The 25,340-nt window shown below is 44.1% G+C and overlaps 2 protein-coding genes across 2 annotated transcripts in view; both read left to right on the top strand.

The window, feature by feature from the left end:
* Positions 1-10,559, top strand: part of TMEM192 (transmembrane protein 192) — a 39,052-nt gene extending 28,493 nt beyond the window's left edge. The window contains exons 5-6 of the mRNA XM_073341536.1: positions 2,069-2,171; positions 8,536-10,559. Coding sequence (XP_073197637.1) covers positions 2,069-2,171; positions 8,536-8,659 — 227 coding nt within the window. The 3' untranslated portion in view covers positions 8,660-10,559. The remainder of the gene's footprint in view (positions 1-2,068; positions 2,172-8,535) is intronic.
* Positions 10,560-15,233: 4,674 nt separating this feature from the next.
* Positions 15,234-15,593, top strand: LOC140909980 (ATP synthase subunit delta, mitochondrial-like). The gene has a single exon (XM_073340077.1). It carries the CDS (start codon positions 15,234-15,236, stop codon positions 15,591-15,593), a length of 360 nt encoding a protein of 119 aa, XP_073196178.1.
* Positions 15,594-25,340: the final 9,747 nt, after the last annotated feature.

Genomic DNA, 25,340 nt, shown 5'->3' with positions numbered 1-25,340 from the left:
CCACAAGCAGCCCTACTAAAGTATCTGTCTGGCCTGTAATCAGTATATTTTCCTAATGGTCTACCTCTGTTCAGAGTGTAATCGTTCTAAGATCTACACATCCCCAGCTCCCATTGATTTCAAAGAGGCTTGAGGGTGCTTGGCACTTGCAAGATTGGGCCATATGTGAGGGATCAGAACAAAGCTTACTAGGCATGACAAATTCTACACTCTTCCTCTCAATTCCATATTATTCTATCCCCCAATTAAATATAATGAAGATGACCATTTGAAGGACTTATTTTTCCTTCCTCAGTGCCTTGAACTTAGAATAGGTTTTAAACTTCATTCACACACTTGAATGACCTGTCTCAGATAAAGTTTGAGGTAGAAGCAGACCACCCAGGGACAGTCTGGTTTGACTTTACAACTTGCTGAAACACTTCTGCCTTAATTACTCCTATGATCAGTCAGGCAACCTGCTTCTACATAGCAGGTGGCTTAGTAAAACTCTGAGGGGTGAGAGAGAAACATCCTTTCCTCGCTAGAGAGGCTGGAATAGAAGAGAATGGACCATTACATAAAGTAAGGTTTTAGGTATATCCTAGAGGATGTCACCCAAACTCTTATTTTAATGTCCCTTCTCTAACCAGAAATACACTGTGATACATCTCTAGCTTAACCAGGGTCTAGGTCCACACTAACCTGGATAGCCCAAAAAGGATCCGAGACTGGGACTCAGTTCACTTTCAAGGGGTAGTGTTTTCAAAAAGGTCTGTTACAATTATTAGCTTAGTTTTTAAAACTGAATGTTTAAAGTCATTTTGATATCTCTATACTTGAAACTGTATCTTAGTAGAGATTACACTTTCACATGCATTTGCATGATACTGCAGTATTTGAGTTGCAGAACTGCTGTGGAATAGTATTAAAAATGTCTTTAAACTGTCATCGAAAAATTAGTATAAGTTATACATGCTTAATCATCATGGGGGACTATTCTTGCACTTGAACCAAATTGGCATTTGTAACCTAACTATTTCTGGATCTATTAGGAAGTATAGATTATGGACATGTTTTCAGTTTCCAACTGGCACCATTAATGGCAGTCTTGTCAGCAAACGGAGTGTGTATTGATTTTTAGGCATGAAGACTGACCTACCATGTTATCCCTGTAACTGGTCCTCTAAGGTCAGATTGAGGCATACTGACCCCAACTACACTACCCTTCCCTGTGTTTAAAAGTGATAGCAACTTCTAACAGTTGTTGCAGCCAATGTGAATAGGATAAAGTGCATCAAGAACTGAGTAAAACCTGCTTTTAGTTTAAAGCATATTCAGCATGGACTATGGTAATGGAGACTCATTTGAGTGGTGTCCTATAAATGCACACATGGGGTGCACAATCATAACTCTTCAGGAATTGACGCAGTCTGAGCAGGTAGTAAGTCCTTAAATAATGTGCATTAACAATACAGAGTGAACTGCCACACAAATATCAGGACTTTCATGGGGATTTTCTGAGATTTTAATATAGTTATTAGGACTGGTTGATCATAACTATACAGCACTCCCACACAAGAACTGTTGTATATGAGATTGGAATGCTGCAAATAGAAAAGGGAAATGATCACTAAAGATACAGACAATGTGGCTCCTAGCCTGCTCTCTAAAGAGGTGTTTTGTAAACTTGGCAGATTTGTACACAATTAAGCACAAGACAATACAGGCAGCAGAGAGCAAGCAAGTGAGTTTTGTCATCTTTTGTGGGGGGGGGAAAGACACAGGAAGTTTTCTTTTTCAAAGAGCCTCTTATCACTTCAGGAAATGTAACATTCCCCACTGCTTGGGGCTCTCAAAGCTAGTGCAAGCTCCACAATTCTCAGGCATGCCCTTATGCAATTTTGAGCAGCAGGATCAAAGGAAAAAATGCCAATTCCTAATGTGTAACCTGACCCTCTTGTTGGGCTCCCTGGGTATCTCCCCACTGATACTTTTGAGGCAGGTTTGAACTCTGTGTAGGACTCTGAGTTGAGGAGATAGACCACGCTATTAAAAACTCTCCATTAACTACCTCTTTTTATTTCAGTGAAAATAAGCAATTTCAACAAGGCAAGGCCAAGGCCTGATATAATTGAAGAAGAAAAGATGTATGCTTACCCCAGTCACATTACTTCGGAGATTGGATTCAGGTAACCGCTTCAGTTAGTTTATTTGGGTAACTCTGTAAACACTTAGCATCAATTTCTGTACAGAATGGCATGTGGGACCTTAAAGCTATAAGGAAAAATAGAAAGGTGATATAAAAATGCCTTAATGGACTTCTGTAGCATTATGGCTGCTATATTATTTTCACAAAAATCAGAAACTGTAAAGAGTCCCCCTCAGCAATGGTAACTTGGTAGAATACAAAAATACTTAATCATGAAAAGGGTATGTCATTTGCCTTAATTGGTACATAGGGGCCATGTGACAGTTATTGGTGAAATTTTATATGAATCTCTCCTATGATGTAACTAGCTGTGCTTAGTCTCCTAACATAATTGGTTTTAAGCAGTCTGTGGAGAAATACTGATGTCTTGGATGTCATTTCAAATGTGTCTTTGTATAAACCAAGGAACTCTTGCCCAGAAAGTATTGGGTTGATAGCTGGGAGGGAAGTAAATTGGGTGCTCCTTGCTAGACAGTAAGAAGGACTTTTGCAGCTTGAGGTCAGGGATTTCTCTCTTAGGCTGGGGTCAGGAGTATCTAACAGCTAGTATGGGGTTAGAAGTAGAATTTCTCTCCAAATGTGGAAATATACAGATATATTGCATTTTTTTTGTTGGCAGAGGGTAGAGAGACCATGAATAAGCCTATTTGGAGAGACCATCATTCAGCCTGCTCATGTTAACCTGACAAACACCCTGATCCATGTACTTTTTTTGACTACTACATATTTCAGCAACTGGAATGTGTTTAAACGTTTGATCTATTCAAAGATTAGGGTACTGTTTTGGGGGAGTGGGGGGAACTACTGCTCCTTGCATCTAAGCTAGACTGCATGTGTACTAGATCTACTAGATCACATGCCCTGGTTCTCATGGGTGACTTTAATTTTCCTGATATCTGCTGGGGGAGCAATACAGCGGTGCATAGACAATCCAGGAAGTTTTTGGAAAGTGTAGGGGACAATTTCCTGGTGCAAGTGCTAGAGGAGCCAACTGGGGGGGAGCTTTTCTTGACCTGCTGCTCACAAACTGGGAAGAATTAGTAGGGGAAGCAAAAGTGGATGGGAATCTGGGAGGCAGTGACCATGAGTTGGTTGAGTTCAGGATCCTGACACAGGGAAGAAAGGTAAGCAGCAGGATACGGACCCTGGACTTCAGGAAAGCAGACTTTGACTCCCTCAGGGAATGGATGGGTAGGATCCCCTGGGGGATTAACATGAAGGGGAAAGGAGTCCAGGAGAGCTGGCTGTATTTCAAGGAATCCCTGTTGAGGTTACAGGGATAAACCATCCCGATGTGCCGAAAGAATAGTAAATATGGCAGGCGACCAGTTTGGCTTAACGGTGAAATCCTAGCGGATCTTAAGCATAAAAAAGAAGCTTACAAGAAGTGGAAGGTTGGACATATGACCAGGGAAGAGTATAAAAATATTGCTCGGGCATGTAGGAATGAAATTAGGAGGGCCAAATCGCACCTGGAGCTGCAGCTAGCGAGAGATGTTAAGAGTAACAAGAAGGGTTTCTTCAGGTATGTTGGCAACAAGAAGAAAGCCAAGGAAAGTGTGGGCCCCTTAATGAATGAGGGAGGCAACCTAGTGACAGAGGATGTGGAAAAAGCTAATGTATTCAGTGCTTTTTTTGCCTCTGTCTTCACGAACAAGGTCAGCTCCCAGACTGCTGCACTGGGCATCACAACATGGGGAATAGATGGCCAGCCCTCTGTGGAGAAAGAGGTGGTTAGGGACTATTTAGAAAAGCTGGACGTGCACAAGTCCATGGGGCCGGACAAGTTGTATCCAAGAGTGCTAAAGGAACTGGCGGCTGTGATTGCAGAGTCATTGGCCATTATCTTTGAAAACTCATGGCGAACGGGGGAAGTCCCGGATGACTGGAAAAAGGCTAATGTAGTGCCAATCTTTAAAAAAGGGAAGAAGGAGGATCCTGGGAACTACAGGCCAGTCAGCCTCACCTCAGTTCCTGGAAAAATCATGGAGCAGGTCCTCGAAGAATCAATCCTGAAGCACTTACATGAGAGGAAAGTGATCAGGAACAGTCAGCATGGATTCACCAAGGGACGGTCATGCCTGACTAATCTAATCGCCTTCTATGATGAGATTACTGGTTCTGTGGATGAAGGGAAAGCAGTGGATGTATTGTATCTTGACTTGAGCAAAGCTTTTGACACGGTCTCCCACAGTATTCTTGTCAGCAAGTTAAAGTAGTATCGGCTGGATGAATGCACTATAAGGTGGGTAGAAAGTTGGCTAGATTGTCGGGCTCAACGGGTAGTGATCAATGGCTCCATGTCTAGTTGGCAGCCGGTGTCAAGTGGAGTGCCCCAGGGGTCGGTCCTGGGGCCAGTTTTGTTCAATATCTTCATAAATGATCTGGAGGATGGTGTGGATTGCACTCTCAGCAAATTTGCGGATGATACTAAACTGGGAGGAGTGGTAGATACGCTGGAGGGCAGGGATAGGATACAGAGGGACCTAGACAAATTGGAGGATTGGGCCAAAAGAAATCTGATGAGGTTCAATAAGGATAAGTGCAGGGTCCTGCATTTAGGACGGAAGAACCCAAAGCACAGCTACAGACTAGGGACCGAATGGCTAGGCAGCAGTTCTGCAGAAAAGGACCTAGGGGTGACAGTGGACGAGAAGCTGGATATGAGTCAGCAGTGTGCCCTTGTTGCCAAGAAGGCCAATGGCATTTTGGGATGTATAAGTAGGGGCATAGCGAGCAGATCGAGGGACGTGATCGTCCCCCTCTATCCGACATTGGTGAGGCCTCATCTGGAGTACTGTGTCCAGTTTTGGGCCCCACACTACAAGAAGGATGTGGAAAAATTGGAGAGAGTCCAGCGAAGGGCAACAAAAATGATTAGGGGTCTGGAACACATGACTTATGAGGAGAGGCTGAGGGTACTGGGATTGTTTAGTCTGCGGAAGAGAAGAATGAGGGGGGATTTGATAGCTGCTTTCAACTACCTGAGAGGTGGTTCCAGAGAGGATGGTTCTAGACTATTCTCAGTGGTGGAAGAGGACAGGACAAGGAGTAATGGAGGTTTAGGTTGGATATTAGGAAAAACTTTTTCACTAGGAGGGTGGTGAAACACTGGAATTTGTTACCTAGGGAGGTGGTGGAATCTCCTTCCTTAGAGGTTTTTAAGGTCAGGCTTGACAAAGCCCTGGCTGGGATGATTTAGTTGGGGATGGGTCCTGCTTTTGAGCAGGGGGTTGGACTAGATGACCTCCTGAGGTCCCTTCCAACCCTGATATTCTATGATTCTATGTATATCAAATCTGTGACTAAATACCCCATAGTGTGTGAAACACTAGCATGGAAGTAGTCTGTTGGTGTGGTGCTGAGAACACAGCAGAAAGATCTAACAGTTCTGCTAGTCAGTCTCTTCTGAACCTTTAATGTTCATAATTTCAAACTTCCATGCACTTTCTGGAGAAACTGATGTGTGACCCTCCCCCCAAATATACCTGAGCAGCACAGAAACCCAGGATGTAGGGAAGGTCTTCAGTTGTGTTGTCCTCTTATCACATTGGAGGGTGTGTGTGTGTGTGTGGGGGGGTGTATAGTACAATCTCTATAAGGGATCACAACCCTTATTGATTCAGCTCCCCTCTTGACTCATTCTCAAACATTCTGAGAACATTTCTGCACCACTTCATAGTAAGACCACCTGCGCTTAGCAAGAGACTTATTAACCCCTTGAATAAATTGTTTAAAGAGCAGGTCTACTGTGAAAAGTTCTGTAAAAGGAAGACAGAGATTAGAATTCCATGCTTTCTTGTTCTCTAGATCAGATGTCTCCTTAAGAATAACTTTGCAGGGCTGATAATCCAAGCTGGGATCTGAGAAGAGCTGTTTCCTTCCTTCTCATACTTGCCCAGTAGTAAAAGTCCTACAGGCCATATTTTGCCCTCAATAACTTGTGCAGCCCTGTTGGCTTAAGTGGGTTTGTACTGGTGTAACTGACAGGCCCTGGAACTGTAACTATTAAACAACTCTATTGATGTACAAGAAGAGAATGCAACTCTGGTTCTGTAGGGTTAACAAGAATACAGACTAGGGAAGCTTCTTAAACATGGCAACTTCTGTGCCAAGTTATTCTTCAGAGTAGAACTGCACTCTAGGACACATTGTATTGTACTCGGAAGTCAACTGAAGATTGTATTTGGGTCTATGTGGACAAGACTATATGCATGTTCAAACACCTGTTTCAAGCTTTATAAAAGCCTTAAATTTATTAGAGCATAAATTCTAGGATTTAAGTGTGACATGTTCCTCCTAATGTGTTCTTTGGAAATCCAAAGGATTTTTTTATTTAGAAATCCTCTCTAGGCCAACAAGAATGTAACTTCAGCCAGCATGTATGACTGTTACTCGTCTGAAAAAAGGTCATTGGGTGGCACTACTAGAACTAATTATAGTTAAGGTTGTACAACTTTCTCCATTAAAGACCCTGTTTTCAGTTGTATAACTACCAGACTTTTGCTGTTTGGGCTGAAATTCCAATTCAGCCACCTGCTTCTGAACTTTTGGAACATTTTCAGCAAACATGGTTCAGTAATCTTAAAGAGAGAATGTGGGAAAGAGTCATCTTATCCATGGCTTATTTGTAGGAATTGCATGGCTGACAAGCTGTAGCATCTCCATGCTCTGGAGGGACTCAAAACTTGGCATTTTACTGGGGTTTTGTTGGTGGGGATAATAATGCATACGCACAAGGAGCTGGGTTAAAGTTGAACCAGGTAACCTTACATCTGGCACTGGCTAATTCTAGAGTGCTTGACTTTGTAACTTTAAAGTTTAAATATAGTTCTTTTAATTATTAGCATAATGGTGTCAGTGCTGAGTTGCAAAGGAAAAACTGATCCAAGTAATCACTTATTATGGAGGATACTGCTTCTTGAAGTCTCCTGTGAACTATTTTCAGCTGCATCATACAAACAAGTGCTCTTTGTTATTAGTTTAACTGTAAATTGGAATGCATTTTTCTGGGGCCTAAGTGAGGCTAATGGGCTCTGGCAATGACTACTAAATTATAAACCTTCCTATCTATTCTTCTTGACTCTTTATGGTAAGTAACTTCTCAATTCAGGCTATAAGAAGAAGCCATTACAGCATTCTTTAGTACAAGAAAACTGGCTAAATTCTAGCCAACAGCCAAGCACTTTGCATTTGATACTTTTGCCTTTTTATAGAACCTTTTCTTAACATCAAGCCATGTAGTGTATTTAGATATGTGTTCTATTTTAGTTATGGTTTGATAGTCTTTGAAATGCCTCCAAATATATTGCTTATATCCAGAATAGAGTATCTCAGTGCAAGTACACTACATGGCTTGAAGCTTAAAAAGCTGTATGCAAACCAGAGCAAAGAGTAAGCCAGCTACAACAAAATGAAATGAACTTGTTTATGTACACTATTGAGGCACCAAATCTTTGAATGAGGAGTACAGCACTAGCAAACTTTAAGTTTATAGCTTTTACCAAAACTTTTCTGTTCAAATAACTTCTGAATATTATTGTAACGTTGTCTCGTTACCATGTTAAGTTTTAGCAGAAGATGTTTAACACTAAAGTTAAACTATATTTATTTGCCTGGAAGAGGACCTGTGTTTAATGGCTAACTCCCTACCCTTCCCCTCTGACCCTTTCCCCTTAGGATAATTCAGTTAAATTTGAGAGACCAGGTGGATTTTTAACCACTTTATTGAAAACCACAATAGAATCCAAAGGAATGCTTACTTTACTTTCTGTACGGCATCCTGGGATCAATTTCACTCCCTTCTGGGTGGCCTGGGCAGATGAACCTTCCTCTCTGTTCAGAGTCTGTCTCCTCTCCACACAGAGAAGCTTTTAACTTGAGAGATATAGAGTGGGGTTATGTTTGTGCCTTGTAATTGTCCTATGCATAGCCTTCCCAGACAGGTCCAACCACGGCTTCCCCTACTACCAAAAAATATGGAATTCAGACGTACTACAACATTAAACAAAACACATGGTAAAACAGCGATGGGATGAACATCGTAACTAGAAGGTAAAAGTGCCTTGACAAAAGGATCTAAGGGTGCTGCCTATATGGGGCCTCTCCAATCCCCTATCACCCACATAGTTTTGCTAAATGTTCAGATATTCCTCTTATGGCCCAAACTATTGTCTCACGGTAGGAAAGTAATCAAGAGGAACTAAACCAAAGTCATGAGAAGAGGTTTGTAGAACTATCATCAGTTAGTGCCAATCTCTTCTATGTGTAGTGATAAAAAGTTTGTAATATATTCCTTTAACATGAATTGTGAATGACTTTCCTCCTTTTCTTATGTCTTCAAGGGAAAGCTCAGGTTTGGAAGAAATAGTTGAAAAGCAAGGAGATGTGATAGACTATCTCCAGCGACACAATGCCCTGCTCAGCAAGAAACTACTAGCACTAACATCACAGCAAATCAGAGGTTAGAAATATCCAGGAAGCTGCTGCTGCATTTCAAGAGGAATCCAAAGCAATGTAATTTGATTTGGAGGACATACAACACAACTTGATTACTGTCTCTAATGGAAGTAGTATAGCTCTCAAGTTGGAAGTATGCATTCATATTAGAAATGTAAAATCTGCAGCTGGAGATACTGACTAGTCTGAACAGACACTTTCTTTGAGGACGTTAACTTTTGCTGGGCTGAAGTTGGACCTGAGCTCCCTGACTAAACTTTGTTTTTACATTGTTCAATTGAGATTTTTTTGCACAGCTGTAACAAACTCCAAACTACCAAAGTCTTCTGTGCTTCTAGAACCCAAACATTTGTTTTCCAGAATGAAACATTGCAAGGTATGGACCCTTCTGACTTTCTGGGTTCCTTATTGTAGAGGATAAGATGAAATCAAATATTGTAACATGCTATAACTGTGCTCCGTGTCTACCATGTTGAGTTTTTAAAGGCTATTTGTTTCAATATTCCCTAAACACACGTCCATAGTTGGAGTGGAAGAGTCTATAGAGTAAATTGAAGAGACTCTGTTTCTGGATCAGTGTCTTTTGCTGTTGTGGTGGGTTTTTTGTTTAGTTTTTTCCCTTTGACCTAAAAGGGGTAACTACACAAATGGGGAAATGAAGCAAAGATGAAGAATCAGGTGTCTGGTCTAAAACACATCCAAGTCTCTCCTTTGTATGCAGGAAAAGCAGGATTTCACTTCTCTAAGCATAGTATGAAAAACTAGGCTTGCAGACATTTGATCAAATTGATGGCTGATCAAGCATCTAAACAGAATTTCAGTGTAAAATGTCTAAATCTGATTTTTAGAGCTGTCCTAAGTATTTGTGGCTTTTTTGCTGAACTTTTTCCAAAAACTATAAATAGGAACTGTTCTGCATACCAAAAAGCATCAGCATTAAATATTTATATTCGGAGAGAGCTTTTTTTGTAAACTACTCTTTAAACTTGTTGTGTTGACACTTTAGTTCAATACATGAGAATTTACAGTGGTGTGTTTTTTCTTCCCCTTAGGATGGTGCACTGTTAAGTTAGAGTCTGTAAAAGGTGCTACTGTTGCAGTTACAATGATAGCGGCTTATACAGTTTGACGACCTTTCTCTAAAGTGTTGTCATTTTAACTCTGAAGCCAATGGGGGTCATACCATGAATGGGAATTGGATTAGAATTTTCGTTACTCAAAATGTCTGTAAACATCCACCTCTATGTACTTGGAGTGGATTCTCTAGAGAAGCTGGTCCTTAAGCCTGAACACCTGCCTGCTCAGGTGACAGTGGAGCATACCCAGACCACTCCCTGAAACTTGTGTTAAAAGCCAGAGAACCATTCTCTTCTGAGTTTCTGCCACCTTGTTTTCCAAACCTTACCCTACCCATTGTGTATCCTACTCGATATTTCATGGGGAGACAGGCTAGCCTCTGAGCAAAGTAGAAAGAATCTCAGTTTAATGCTGGGAGTGGTGGTCATCTCAGAACACCAAAGGAAAATTACCCCATTCTGTCTTGGTTCTGGGACACAACTTGGTGTCCAATTCTATTGTAATCACTCGGAGTAATGAATAACATACAGTTCTTGTAGTTGAGGGACAAAAGGAAAATTGGAGACTTGCTGCTATCTAACATTATTCTTTTCGCTATAGCTGTATTTTTTAAAATACAGCTGATTTTATACTGGATATTTGAGGGATATATGAATCTTTGTTTTTAGAACACTCGGGTTTTGATGTAACTGCATGTAACCATTTGTACATATATCTGTCTGAAAAGCTGAGAATGTGACTGAAGTTCATGCACAATAAATGCAACTAAGGAAAAGTTTAAAGCCTTTCATTACAATGATCATATCTACTTTTCAAATATTTAAAATGGGAATCTCTTAATTTAAGGATTTTGGACCAGTCTGGAAAAGCAAGACTTTTGGATATGGCATTTAATCTGTACTGCCAGATAGCAGCATTTAGATGGAGAAGGCACTTTCCTAAACTGCTGATCACAGTAAAACTCTGCAAAGAGGAAGAACAGGATCTACTTGTTTATGAATACTCCAGGTGCCTATGTTCTAAAGGTAACATGAGGAGGGCTAGTAAAAACTTCTTAAGAGCGCCTCTCTCCAGCAAGTTCCTACAAAGGTGGTGGCAGCCTTATCTATCATGGATAAGTTCCTCTAAATTCCTGCTGCCCGGAAAAGAGTAAGTTTGGGTTAGCTTGATGCAGCTGGTTCCTACTGGAGCATCCCGCTGAAGCTAGCTTGTAGCAAAGTAGTAGGTAATAGCATCTTCACTCACTTGGCTGTTCTTAAAGCAAACTTCTCCACTGCATCAGTGGAAAAAGCTAATGGGCCGTGTGCAAGAGTAATACTTGGTACTAAGCCATGTGGGAAACCTGCCTAAGTGAGAGGATAGCCCAAGCAGAGCACCTCATGGCTTCTCTTACAGTGAATCCTCTAGCTCCACACCAATGGAGAAACTAAGATCTGAATGCAATGCTTGCAGACTAGAATCTAGCGCTTCTTCACAATCTCACTGGAACTAGGGCTTGGTCTAAACATGGAATTTATGTTGGTATAACTACATTGCTCAGGGGTGTGGAAAATCCACTCCTGGTCAACATAGTTACAGCGATCTAACTCCCGATGTAGAGTGCTATGTCAATGGGAGTGCTGCTACCACCTCTTGGGAACATGGAGTTTCTACGCCAACGAAAGTAGCTCTCCCATTGGCATAGGTAGCGTCTTCATTAAGTGCTACAGTGGTGAAGCTGCACCACTGCAAGTGTAGACGAGCCCTTGGTTTTGCTATTGCTGTCTAATAATAGAGCACAATCTTAAATTCAGATTTGGTTCAGCTATAGCTGCCTTCTGTGACCTCAGTTTTTCTGTCCCATTCTGAGACTTAATTGCTCAATCCGCAAGAAGCGTCCTTTGGAGGATTCCCCGGAAAACAAATCATAAGAGGTCTCTGAGCCTTGCAAGGGTGAGTCTGGTGGCTCAGACAATGGTGGGGGCAAAAAAGGGCCAGGGACAGGTACCACGAGATTTCCAGCCCCCAGAGGATTTCCAGAGTGGGCTGGAGGTCTTAGAACCATGATAGGAGCTCTGTACTTAGGGCCACTTCCTATTTTGTTGGTTTCTAGTAGTCAAGGAAGACCAGGGTAACAGATAATCACATGGATTACAGGCAGCAGTTTGGCAATGACCAAACCAACTCAATTATGCAGGGCATGTGGCTGGCCAACTGCAGTATTGGGACCAAGAACCTGTGGGGCAGCAGGATGGGCTAACAGACCTGGGGCAGCTACTTGATGCAGGGGCCTGTGTTGCCTATCCCAGGTGGGGAAGCAATGGGGAAAATTCAGGAAGGCAAGAGGAAACAGCAAAAGGCCAGGAAGGGAACTACATCCTAAGCATCCTGGAGATGATGTGCAGCTGGAAAAAATGTGCAGGGCAATATGACACCTCTGCCTTGCAGCAGAGTGATTTCGCAAACAATTGGGGCCCACTGTGAGGGCAGGGGGGCAGGCCCCAGGGTTCTAGCCTCCTCAGTGGGTATTGTCATAACCATACAGCTAAGGGTAGCCTAGAATCCCTCCTTATCTGTAAGGGGTTAAGAAGCTCAAATAACCTGGTTGGCACCTGACCAAAAGGACCAATGGGGAAAGAAGATACTTTCAAATCTGGGGCGGGGAAGGCTTTGTTTGTGCTCTTTATTTTTGTGTTCTCTTGGGAAGCAGAGAAGCACCAGGTCAGAAAACTCCTCCTCCTATAAACCATTCTAAAGTGAGTCTCAATATTGCAAAAAGAGTAAGTAAATAAGGCAGGGTGCGTTCGATTACCTTTCGTTTTCAACTTGTGAATTTTCCCTATGCTAAGAGGGAGGTTTATCTCTGTATTTTGTAACTCAAGTTTTGCCTAGAGGGGAATCCTCTGTTTTGAATCCGATTGCCCTGTAAAGTTACCTTCCATCCTGATTTTAGAGGTGCTTCTTTTACTTTTTTTCTCTTTATAATAAAGTTCTGTTTTTTTAAGAATCTGGTTTACCTATTTGGTTGGTATATTATTCTCAAGTCTTCCCAGGAAGGGGGTGTAGGGCTTGGGTTGGGTGGGGGGGAGAGATTTTGGAGGAATAGGAATTCCAAGGGGTCCTTTCCCTGATTCTTTGTCTAAATCACTTGGTGGTGGCAGTGTACCATCCAAGGCACAAATCCTTTGTCCTTGGGGAAGTTTTTAACCTAAGCTGGTAGAAATAAGCTTAGGGGGCTTTCATGCAGGTCCCCACATCAGTACCCTAGAGTTCAGAGTGGGGAGGGAACTCTGACAGGTGTGTTTTGCAGTTCAGCATATTCCTTCAGTGTGGCCTTATGGTCTCAGGTGGGTGCTTCTGGTGGAAGTAATGGGAGGGGCGCCAGGTGCCTTCAGGGTCTGGCCTGCAGGGAACCATAAGAGGAATGTGAACAGCAGGTCATAGAACATACTGGCTGTCTTCAGGTATTGGGGATGGAGGAGGGGGAACCCAAGGCCTGGGCCTTCCAGCATCTCCGCCTCGGTCTTCCTCATTCCCAACTCTACAGCCTTGGGTACTCTCTCTGTGTCTGGGTCGGTGTCCCCTCGCTTCTCCTCTCCCCCCCCCCCACGCCCCCTCCCGTTGGGCCACAAGAGTGGCCATACTGGGTCAGACCCAGTGGTCAATCTAGCTCATCATCCTGTCTTCCAACAGTGGCCAGTGCCATATGTTTCAAAGGGCATGAACAGAACAGGGCAATTATCGAGTGATCCAAGCCCAGCTTTTGGCAGTTGGAGGTTTAGGGTCTACTAATATTGGTCTGAATCCAGTGTCATCTTACACAGCTGTTTCTGATCAGTTGGGGGCCCATCTTCTCCAGACAATATGTGAGAAGATACGGCAGGCTGAGTATATGGACTGCAGCTCAACTCCACTCAGAGGGTGGCTGGGGCCACACAGCTGAAAAGAGCAACATAGCCAATTAACTTGGGTGTTTTAGCCCCCCTTTCAGGAATTACCCCAAGAAGGAGAATTCCATATTGTGGGGTTTTGTTCAGGGTTTCAGGATCCTGTATGAAGGGGAGAGGGTGCATGTAATGGCAAATAACTTCAGATCTGATTAAAGTCATGGAGGGCACTGCCAGGGATAAGATCCAGAAAGGGTTTTTTTGAGCAGGGTTGTGGGTCCCTTTTGGCTATTGCCACAGCCTAGTCTCTATATCTTCCCCTTGGGCCTTATCACGTAAGTGACCAGTGAGTGTCTCCTTATTCATGATCTCTTGTACCCAATAGGAGGAGAATTGACAGATGTGATTAACCCCAAGCTGTGCACTGTGCCTTATGTATCATTTGATGCAATCGTGCATGTAGTCAGCTTGTGCACCACTGTAGCCTTGCTTGCAAAGACTGACAAAATTGGCATTCTGCCTCCTCTGTCTACCTGGCAGACTCTGATCTCTTGGGCCTTTCCTTCAATGGACAGTTTATGTGGACAAAGCAATGCCCATGAGCTGTGCTATTTTGTGTGCAGTCTTCAAAAAAAAATTCAGTACAATTTTGGACAGGACAGTTAGGAGGAGTGCAGGATGCCAGCAGGCTTACTCATTTCATATAGGGTCTGCAACTATGATGCACCCAAACCCAACTGGGTAGCCAGATGTCCAGGTTATAGGACACTGGTAATCCAGGCCTATAAATTTTTCATGTGCCTGCCTGAGGGGAGGTGGATGCAGGCAGCGGGGCTGTAAGTGCCACTGGCTTTAATAGGGTCTACTACATTCCTATGTCTGTCGTGTATATAATGCACCAGTACAGTCAGTTTACAAGAGTGTGTAATTCAGTGATAAGCTTGTAGCTGGGCCTTGCCTGGGATGTGATTTTTTGTCTTGGCACAGCAGCTGGGGCATGTGCTGGGAATAGCTCATGTCTCTCTTACATGGGCTGGCACCCTGAGACCACATGTTGGCCATCATTGTTCTCCCCATAATGACCTGAGAACCTAATCCAGTCCCAAACTGACTTGAAAGCTCACTGGGATGTTGGACTGGTGGTGGATGTTTCCTGGCATGGGGATGGTATTGTTGGTGGTTCGTGGATAATCTTGCTAATGGGCTGCCTGAACTCTTACGTAGTGCACATGCATGCACCCTCTCAAGAGCTTTCTGGCTATGGGATATTCTTGGGCAGATTTTTCAGTGTCTGTTGTTTGGAGCTGGTCCGCTGGGCATAAACTAAATATGCATGGGACCAAAGACAGTGACTATAGCCTAGTGGTTAGAGCACTCTCTACTGGGAGGTGGGAGGCCCATGTTCAAATCCCCTGCTCTGTCAGGCAGTGAGAGTCTCCCACATCCTTTCGTGAGTGTTCTAACCCCTGGGGAAGAGGGAGGGGGCTGTGCTACCTTCTCCTTTGTGTGGGTACACATGCTACCTAATCAGGCCCTGCAGGCAAAATAGGCGGGGGAACATCTAGTTTGAGAATCCCACTGGGTTTTAGGCCTGAGACTAGCAGCTGGGTACCTAGACTCAAGCCCACCCCGGCCCCACCATGCTGCCCGTTCGCCACCTCTGGGCCCCGGCTCGCTCCTATGCCAAGGCGGCTGCCGGCCCAGCCCAGATGTCCTTCACCTTCGCCTCACCCACGCAGGTGTTTTACAATGGAGCCACTGTGAAGCAGGTGGACATTCCCACACTGAGCGGCTCCTTCGGCATTTTGGCGGCTCACATTCCCACCCTGCAGGTCCTGAAACCCAGAGTTGTGACGGTCTTTGCCGAGGACAGCACACTGACTAAGTACTTTGTGAGCAGTGGTTCCATCACAGTCAATGCAGACTCCTCTGTGCAGCTGCTGGCAGAAGAGATGACCGCTTTAGACATGTTGGATCTCGCGACTGCTAAGTTGATGTGATGCCTAAAGCAGTAGTTAAGCACTTAAGGCTTTTGTGAAGCTAGCCCAAACTTAATTTTCATAGCCATTTATGCCCACTTCTAAGTCACATTTGTTTAACATCAATAGGAACATTAAGCTAATGCTGAGCACCTCTAAAATCCCACCAACAAATTGAGCTTCATATAAAACCAAGGCTAACATCGAATGTTGGAGCAGTGCACTGTGGGTAGCTATCCCACAGTCCCCGCCACCCACTGAAATTCTGGGTTAAGCTCCCAGTGCATGATGGGGCAAAAACATTCTCGTGGGTGTTTCTGGGTGTGTTGTTAGTCGCTCCTCCCTTTGTGAAAGCTATGGCAGACAATTATTTCATGCCTCTTTGGCGTGCAGACGCCATACTGCTTTCAGCAGACTGTGCACCACCGCTCTCCTGTTACTATGAATCCACTTCTCATTTCCTCTCCTCTTCCTATGTAATTTCTACTATCTAGTCTCTCTTTTTCATCGAACACTTCCGCCGCCAGCTCTGCTCTCCCGCTATTGCCACGCTTCCGCGCTTCTCCACGTTGCCTGTCCTAGGCTCCCGCCTCCGTGAAAGCAACAGAAGACGACCATTTTCCGCCTTTTTTTCAGCTGCTGTGAACCACACAGCACCTCTTCCACTGCAACTCTGCTCTCCTACGTTTCACGCCCTTTTTCCAGGATTACCATGCAGGCGCCATAGCCATGGAGCCCGATCAGATCTCTACTGCAGTTTTGACCATTGTAAATACCTCGCGCATTATCCAGCAGTATGTGCAATACCTGCAAAACCAGGCAAGGAAGCAATGACAGCACGATTACGATAGTGATGAGGACATGGACACAGACGTTCCTAGAAGCACAGTATGTGGCGATTGGGAGATCATGGTTGTGTTGGGCCAGGTTCATGCCATGGAATGCTGATTCGGGACCTGGCAAACAAGCACAGACTGGTGGGACCGCATAGTGTTGCAGGTATGGGACGATTCCCAGTGGCTGAGAAACTTTCATACGCGTAGGGCCACTTTCATGGAACTTTTGTGACTTGCTGTCCCCTGCCCTGAAGCGCAAAGACACCAAAATGAGAGCAGCCCTCACAGTTGAGAAGCAAGTGGCCATAGCCGTGTGGAAGCTTGCAACGCCCGACGGCTACTGGTCAGTCAGGAATCAGTTTGGAGTAGGCAAATCTACTGTGGGGGCTTGTCAAGATTCCTTCCCCACTCTGAACTCTAGGGTACAGACATGGGGACCTGCATGAAAACCTCCTAAGCTTACTTTTACCAGCTTAGGTTAAAACTTCCCAAAGGTACAAACTCTTTTACCCTTTGCCCCTGGACTTCCACTGCTGCCACCAAACTTTATCTGGGTTCCTGAGAAAACATAGTTTGGACATGTCTTTCCCCAAAAATTAACCCCAACCCTTGCACCCCACTTTAGAAAGACTTTAGTAAAAATCCTCACCAATTTGCATAGGTGACCACAGACCCAAGCCCTTGGATCTTAGAACAATGAAAAAGCATTCAGTTTCCTTACAAGAAGACTTTTAATAGAAGAAGAAGAAGAAGAAAAAAGAATCGCCTCTGTAAAATCAGGATGGTAAATACCTTACAGGGTAATTAGATTCAAAACATAGAGAATCCCTCTAGGCAAAACCTTAAGTTACAAAAAAGACAGACAGGAATATTCATTCTATTCAGCACAGCTATTTTCTCAGCCATTTAAAGAAATCATAATCTAACACATACCTAGCTAGATTATTTACTAAGTTCTAAGACTCCATTCCTGTTCTGTCTCTGGCAAAAGCATCACACAGACAGCCACAGCCCCTTTGTTTTTCTCCCTCCTCCCAGCTTTTGAAAGTATCTTGTCTCCTCATTGGTCATTTTGGTCAGGTGCCAGCGAGATTACCTTTAGCTTCTTAACCCTTTACAGGTGAGAGGATTTTTCCTCTGGCCAGGAGGGATTTTAAAGGGGTTTACCCTTCCCTTTATATTTATAACAGGGCTGCTATGCTGCAAGTAACCAACGCAATCCTTGACCAGCTGCTATCAAGGGTAGTGACTTTGGGAAATGTGCAGGTCATACTGGATGGCTTTAATGCGCTGGGGTTCTCTAACTGCAGCAGGGCGATAGACGGAACGCATATCCCTATCTTGGCCCTGGAACACGGGGGCAGCCAGTACATAAACCGCTAGGGGTACTTTTCCATAGTGCTGCAAGCACTGGTGTATCACAAGGGATGTTTCACCACCATCAACATGAGATGGCCGGTAAAGGTCTATGATGCTCGAATCTTCAAGAACTCTGGTCTGTTTGAACAGCTCCAGGAAGGAACTTACTTCCCAGACCAGAAAATTACTGTTGAGGATGTTGAAATGCCTGTAGTTATCCTCAGGGACCCAGCCTACCTGTTAATGTCATGGCTTATAAAGCCATACACAGGCACCCTGGCCCCTAGTAAGGAGCAGTTCAACTATAGGCTGAGTAAGTGCAGAATGGGCGTTTGGATGTTTGAAAGCACGCTGGCGCGGTTTACTGACTCAGTTAGATCTCAGCATAACCAATATTCCAATTGTAATTGCTGCTTGTTGTGTGCTCCACAATATCTGTGAGAGTAAGGGGGAGACATTTATGGTAGGGTGGGAGGTTGAGGCAACTCACCTGGCGGCCACTTTCACACAGCCAGACAACAGGGCAATTAGAAGAGTGCAGCAGGGCCCGCTGCACATCAGAGAAGCTTTGAAAGCCAGTTTCATGACTGGCCGGGGTACGGTGTGACAGTTTTTTTTCTCAAAGTTACCCACTCCCTAAAAATATAAAAATTTTAAAGGAAATGAAGTCACAATTGTTTAAAAACCATTCTTTATTATTTGTTGCACAAAACACAGAGAAATCAGAAGCTGGGGGGGGGGGGGGGGGAAGGGGGTTGGGTTAAGGGAGTGGAGGAGGAGGGAAGGACAAGTCCAGAAACCAAATCAAAATTTAGGCTGTGCCATTTTTCTGCTGCTTGTGCAATCCTCTGGGGTTGACTGGGTGAGTCCCCATAGCCTCCCCCTTCCGTGTTCTGGAGCATCTGGGTGAGGAGGCTATGGAACTTGGGGAGGAGGGAGGGCAATTATACAGGGGCTGCAGCAGCAGTCTGTGGTCTTGCTGCCTTTCCCACATTAGATCCACCATACAGTGGAGCATGTCATTTTTCTTCCCTATGAGCCTGACCATAACATCCTGCCTGCTCTCATCGCGCACGTCCCTTTTCTCTTTGTATTCATGTAACGCTGTAAATTCGGGGAGGGATAGCTTAGTGGTTTGAGCATTGGCCTGCTAAACTCAGGGTTGTGAGTTCAATCCTTGAGGGGGCCCTTTGGGATCTGGAGCAAAAACTGGGGATTGGTCCTGCTTTGAGCAGGGGCTTGGACTAGATGACCTCCTGAGGTCCCTTCCAACCCTGGTATTCTATTCTATGACTCCGCAATTGTTTGCCTCCACACATTCAACTGGGCCCTATCAGTGCAAGAGGACTGCATGAGCTCAGCAAACATGGTGGCCTGAGTTCGTTTTTTCCGCCTTCTAATCTGGACTAGACCATGAAGGGGCTGCGTTGAAACATTTGCACCTGCTGTGGGAGGAGGAAAAAGGGAGGGTAGTATTTTAAAAGATCCCTTTGTTCTCCAAAGTATGACGCTCTTTCTAAGTGAAACAGGCAAGTCCTAGTACACAGCACATATTCTTTCTGTACAAGGTCTCATTTTGCCTCTTATACTGAAGTGCCTGCCGCTTTGGTGTGAGTAAGCCATCACACGTGGCCAGGCAACAGCATTCAGTTTGCAGGCAGCCATGGTAAACCCTAGTCAACCCCACCTCACCCAGTCAACCCCAGAGGATTGCACAAGCAGCAGAAAAATGGCACATCCTAAATTTTGATTTGGTTTCTGGACTTGTCCTTCCCTCCTCCTCCCCTCCCTTAACCCAACCCCCTTCCCCCCCCAGCTTCTGATTTCTGTGTTTTGTGCAACAAATAATAAAGAACGTTTTTTAAACAATTGTGACTTCATTTCCTTTAAAATTTTTATATTTTTAGGGAGTGGGTAACTTTGAGGGAAAAAAACTGTCACACCGTACCCCAGCCAGTCATGAAACTGGCTTTCAAAGCTTCTCTGATGTGCAGCGGGCCCTGCTGCACTCTTCTAATGGCCCTGTTGTCTGCTTCTTCCGCATTCATTTCAATGCTTTCAAACTGCCAGGCCCCTTTTCCTATAGCAAGCAATGCCTGGTGGGTTTGCCATATAAAAGGAGGGCCTGCGGGCTCTCTGGGATGATCACTTCACACAACACCCTTCCTCCTCCCCCACCCTCCCACCGACCATGTGGCTCCGATGAGGCTCTGAGCAGGGATGAGCCCTTTAAACTAAACGCGAAAAGCCCAGCATGGCTGGGTTTCTCCCCACCGCGTGGCTCCACTCAAGCTCTCACTCACCAGCAGTGCCTTCTCCAGGGTCATGGTCCAGGAGCATGCCTTGGGAGTGGGGGGAGGCTACTGGCTCCAGCATTAAGATTAGTTCCTGGCTAGGGGGGAAAACAGATTCCCTACTTGCCGCCTGTGCACTGTCGTCATCCTCTTCGTCCTCCAAAAACTCATCCTCCTCGCTCCATTCTACTCCCCCCTTGCAGGTGTCCACGGACAGTGGTGCAGTAGTGGTGATGTGTCCCCCCCATAATTGCATGGAGCTCACGGTAGAAGCAGCATGTATGGGGCTGTGACCCAGAGCACCCATTCGCCTCCCTGGCTTTTTGGTACACTTGCCTGAGCTCCTTGACTTTTTTTTGTACGACACTGCTCTGCATCCCTGGAGTAGCCTCTTTCCATCGTGGCCCTGGAGACTTTAGCGTACGTATTTGCTTTTTTTTTTTTTTTTTTTTTTTTGGAACGTAGTTCTGCCGTAACAGATTCATCTCTCCAATATGCAATGAGATCCAGTACCTCCCGTTCAGACGATGCTGGAGCTCATCTCCGAATCCGGGACTGCGTGGTCGCCTGTGATGGTGGACTGTGCTGATGGTCGCCTGTGCTGATTGCAACCAAACAGGAAATTCAAAAGTTCCCGGAGCTTTTACTGCCTACCTGGCTAATGTATCAGGGTTCAGAGTGTTGTCCAGAGCGGTCACAAGGGAGCATTCTGGGATAGCTCCCAGAGGCCAATATTGTCAAATTGCGTCCACAGTACCTGTACTGCGATCTTGATTTTAGTGCTACTCCACTTGCCGAGGTGGAGTACAGAAATCAGATTAAAGAACCCTTTAAATCGAAAAAACTGGTTTGGTCGTGTGGACAGAATCAATTTTATTTCGAAGTAACTCGGCTAATTCCGAAATAACCGCATACTGTAGACCAGGCCAAAGAGGTTAAGGGGTGGCTTGATTGCAATCTAAGTACTACTTGGGGAACAAATATTGAACAATAGGCTCTTCAATCTAGCAGAAAAAGGTAAACACGATTCAGTGGCTAAAAGCTGAAGCTAGATATTCAGACTGGAAATAAGGTGTACATTTTTAACGGAGAGTAATAAACCATGGGAACAACTTACAAAGGGTCTTGGTGGATTCAGTATCGCTGACATTTTTAAAACAAGACTGGATGCTTTTTAAAAATATGCTCTAGGAATTATTCTAGGGAAGTTCTATGGCCTGTATTATCAAGGAGGTCAGACTAAATGATCACAATGGTCCCTTCCAGCCTTGGAATCTATGAATTTATAACACTGTTTTACAGATTAGTGTAAACAGATTACTTAACCTTTCAACTGTAAATGCTCATCACAGCAGCTTGATTATTTTTCCAGAATGAAGAGGGCTCTACATATATATACATGTATGCTAATATGAAGCACACTAGTGGAAGTGGTTAGAATACCCACATAACCTAGTACCACAGTCTATGGGGACAAAGCTAAGGCTAGCGTGGACTTTGCAATTTACACCAGCACTCAATGTCACACGCATTCAAACACAATGTGCACTGAATGAACAGGTCCCATCTCTTTCTATAAGTAACTAACATGTAATTATTAGACTTGTTTTACAAAATTTGTTCCACTAACCATTACTTTTCTCAAATCTAGAGTTACTCAAAACATATCTAAGGATTGAAACAAGTTGTCTAAATTAATACAAGAGTTAAAGTAGCTGTTTTCCCTTTCAAGCGGTTTATTATAGTGACCAGATACACAAATGTAGTGAATATCACTGAATAAAGACATTTATGTCCAAGAAAAGTTTGAGTATTTTTTTGTATTCCTGTCCATTTCTGATTTTGTGGCAGGTATTGTGATGCTTTTTCTTCAGCTTCGTACTTCTCTTACTTTTCACAGAGAAGTCTATTTCTTTAAGACACGATACATTTAAAACTGCAGGAAGGGGAAAGCAATCTAACTAAAAAAGGGTACATGTGACAATAACACAGAAGAAAAATGCTCATATAACTGCAGAACAGAGCTGTCCAACTCAGGCTGTGAAATGTTCACCCAAACTAATCTAGCTCGAGTAACAGATGAGTTAGTTCTCTTTGGTTTTTTTCAGATCTCTTTCCTACTTGAAACAACTGCCATCTTTGGTGACCAACAGATATATTGTTCAAAATCACCTACCACCACATTCCTATCCAAGTGCTAATCTGCCAGGGAAAAAGAATGTTAGTCAGATCTTACCTCTGTGAAAAAGGCCCTGATCCTAGGCAACATCAACTCTTAATGAGGTCATGGGTTGGTGGAGAAAAATCTAAAATTACCTTCCCAAGCCTCCAACTAGAAATTTAAATCCCTAATTGGATGAAGACCATCCAGGCAGAGACAGGTACTTCAGTGGGAAGAAAGGCTCTAAAAATCAGACCTTAGTTATGGCAGTGGGTTACTTTGGCATATTTAGACTTCTAAATTACCCAATCAAGGAAACATGAATACATTTTTGAAATTTTTTTCTGTAACTTTAAAATTACAAATTCAAAATGCGCAAGTCATTCACTCATCCATGCAGCACAAATATGCCATTCACCATTACTAGACAAATACATGCAGTAAGGTATATTTTAAAACTTTTGTGTGTTTGAAAGCAAGCACTTAAATAGAAGTGACCTAATTTTCACATAGAGTGGCTACTACACCTGCTTAGGACTCCCTTACAGTAAAGATTTTAGAACATGTATATAAAACCAGGACCTTAAATTGAAGCTGTGAGTGCTCAGTATCTCTGAAAATCAGGCCCCTTTTATTTTAAGTGTCAGCCAGCTGGGATTCAAATTTGAGAATTTGTGCAATGCTGGTAAGTTAATGTTCTTTTTCAAGTGACTGCATATGTCCATTCCCCTGTAAGTATGCATGTACTTCGTGAACAGATTTTGGAGATTTTTCTCTCAGGAGTACATGCTGGGACAGTGTGAGTGCCCTTCTGGTGCCTCACAACAGCGCATGTGGCTAGAAAGGGCCATGCTGCCCCCAATGTCCTTCAGTTCCCTCTTACCACCAGCAAAAGTTGTTGTAGCTGTGATCTTTGTACCTGTAAGTCTCCCTTCTTTTAGTGTATACCATACCTTCTACGATAGTATATCTGTACAGAGTTAGCTACAAGAATAAATTTAGAATATTATTTTCTAAAGTACAGTTCCTGGCTCCCAATTGGGTACACTCTTCTACATCTGCTAGGTGCTGGGAGCATCTGCAGTAGGGTCACCATCTTCCCTTCCCCCACACCGTGACCAATGCCATGCAGGGGGAACCGCATGCTCAGGACACTCCTGGGAAGAACTGGGGGAAGAGTCCTCCTCAACAACCCGTAGCCTATTTGGCACCTGATGAGGTGGTAGTGACAGTCTATTTCTTCCCCTCCTCATTAGTTCAGAGCTCATCAAAACACATTAAGGAGGCTGGCTGCTGCTCTGGATATCCAACCAGAAGAGGTGTAGGAAAAGACTCTCAGACTCATGGACATTTTAGCCTTTGCAGAACCCTCTTGGGTAGCTCTCCCTATTAGGGTACCCTGGAACCTGAGAAGATTTTATGGCTGACCTCATCTTCCCTGCCTCCCTCTGCTAAAAGGGTGGAGAAAAGAGATGTCTCTTCACAGGGATTTGAGCACTTCTCTAGCCACCCTTCTCCATGCTCTTTGCTAGTCACTGCTGCTAATGAAAGAGAGAGACAGGAACACCAGCCTTCTGCTTCCAAAAGGAAAGAAGCTAAAAAGCTAGATCTAGTCAGCTGGTAACTTTATTCCACAGGTTTACAGTTTAGGATCAGGATTTGCAAACCAAGAGGCTGTGCTGGATTGATACAATTGCAGCCTGTGGGATAATATCCTGAAGTTCAAAGACAAGCTTCTGGACAAGGCAAAACACAAGTTCCCTGCTATGGTGTAAGAGGGAAAATTACTAGCCAGAACAGTATGGCAAGTAAGCCTGGATGCAATGGACTCTGTGGATTGAGCTATTGCTTCTGTCATTGAGATGCAGTGTTCATCTTGGCTGCAGTCAAGTCTTCCCCTGATGTGCAACAAACCATTCAAGACCTCCCATTTGAAACCACCTGGTTGTTTTCCAAGACAGCTTTATAGTTTTAAGGATTCATGGGTGACCCGTAAGTCTCTGGAAATATATACACTGTCGCCAAAAAGAAAACTACAACAATCCCAACAGTTTCAGCCCTTCTTGTCACATACCCAAAAAGAGGAGCAGAAGTTACAAGAGGCATCTTCCTTCTTCCCCCTCTTGTGCAGCTGCCAGTTCTCCTAGGCAAACCATGTCCTCAGTCATTTTGACCTGTTGGTTGAGAACAGTCTACCCCTTATTAATGAGTACCATCTTTCCCCACCCCCATTTTTCCAACTGCCTTTCCCACTTCTTAAGTGCTTGGACCTGTTCTGCTAAGAGGCAATCCTCCTCTTGATTTTCTGCCTCTCCAGTTCCATCAACCTGAAAGCCGCTTACATTCTGGGAATTCAAAACACTCTGGCAGACTGTTTGAGCACAGAGGTAAAGCATAACTGTTGATGCGGGGGAGTGGGAACATATATTTTGAACCAACTTCCCACTAAAAAAAGAAAAAGAGGAAAAAAGGTATAAACCGTGGCAGAAATATGGGGGCTGCCCACGCCATGTGTCACCTCTGCTTGAGTCATGTGCAGGTTACTGAGTGGTCTCTTGACCCAGATGTATCCAGGGCCATTTTCCAGCAGGGAGGAATTCCCCAAGTGGATCTATTTGTAACAAGAGCAAACAAAAAAAATGTCTTTTTTGTTCCTGAGGAGGTCGCAGCCCAAGTTCAGATAGATGCTTTCCTCATATCCTAGTCAAAAGGCCTGCTCTGTGCCTTCCCTCCAGTTTTGCTCCTGTCCAAAGTCAAGCAAGGGTCTGCTCTCCTTATTCTAATAGCCCCAGCATGGCCCTATCAGCATTGGTTTTCGTCTCTACTACCTCTATTGCTCAGACGTCTGCTGTTGTTCCCAAGAGATGTGGATGTGATCTCTCAGGACCCCAGCCACCTCCTTTATCCCATCTTTCAGTCAGACCCTCCACCTGGCAGTGTGGATGCTTCATGGCTAATCTCAACATATTTGCTCTAAAGAATGCACAAAGCACTGCTAAATGGTAGAAAACCTTCAACAAAGTTTACTTAAACTTACTAAATGGAGGAGATTCTCTGTCTCATACAAAAAAGTGCCCCTTCCAGCTCAGGCTCTGATGTGCCATATCTTGGACTACCT

The sequence above is a fragment of the Lepidochelys kempii genome, chromosome 4, assembly GCF_965140265.1.
Source record: "Lepidochelys kempii isolate rLepKem1 chromosome 4, rLepKem1.hap2, whole genome shotgun sequence".
NCBI classification, from domain to species: domain Eukaryota; kingdom Metazoa; phylum Chordata; order Testudines; family Cheloniidae; genus Lepidochelys; species Lepidochelys kempii.
The sequence above is the reverse complement of the archived record's forward strand: the minus strand, read 5'-3'. Positions and strand labels throughout refer to the sequence as shown.

What these genes read in the sequence shown, in the direction of transcription:
- LOC140909980 (XM_073340077.1), top strand. Translation starts at nt 15,234, where the DNA reads ATGCTGCCCGTTCGCCACCTCTGGGCCCCGGCTCGCTCCTATGCCAAG.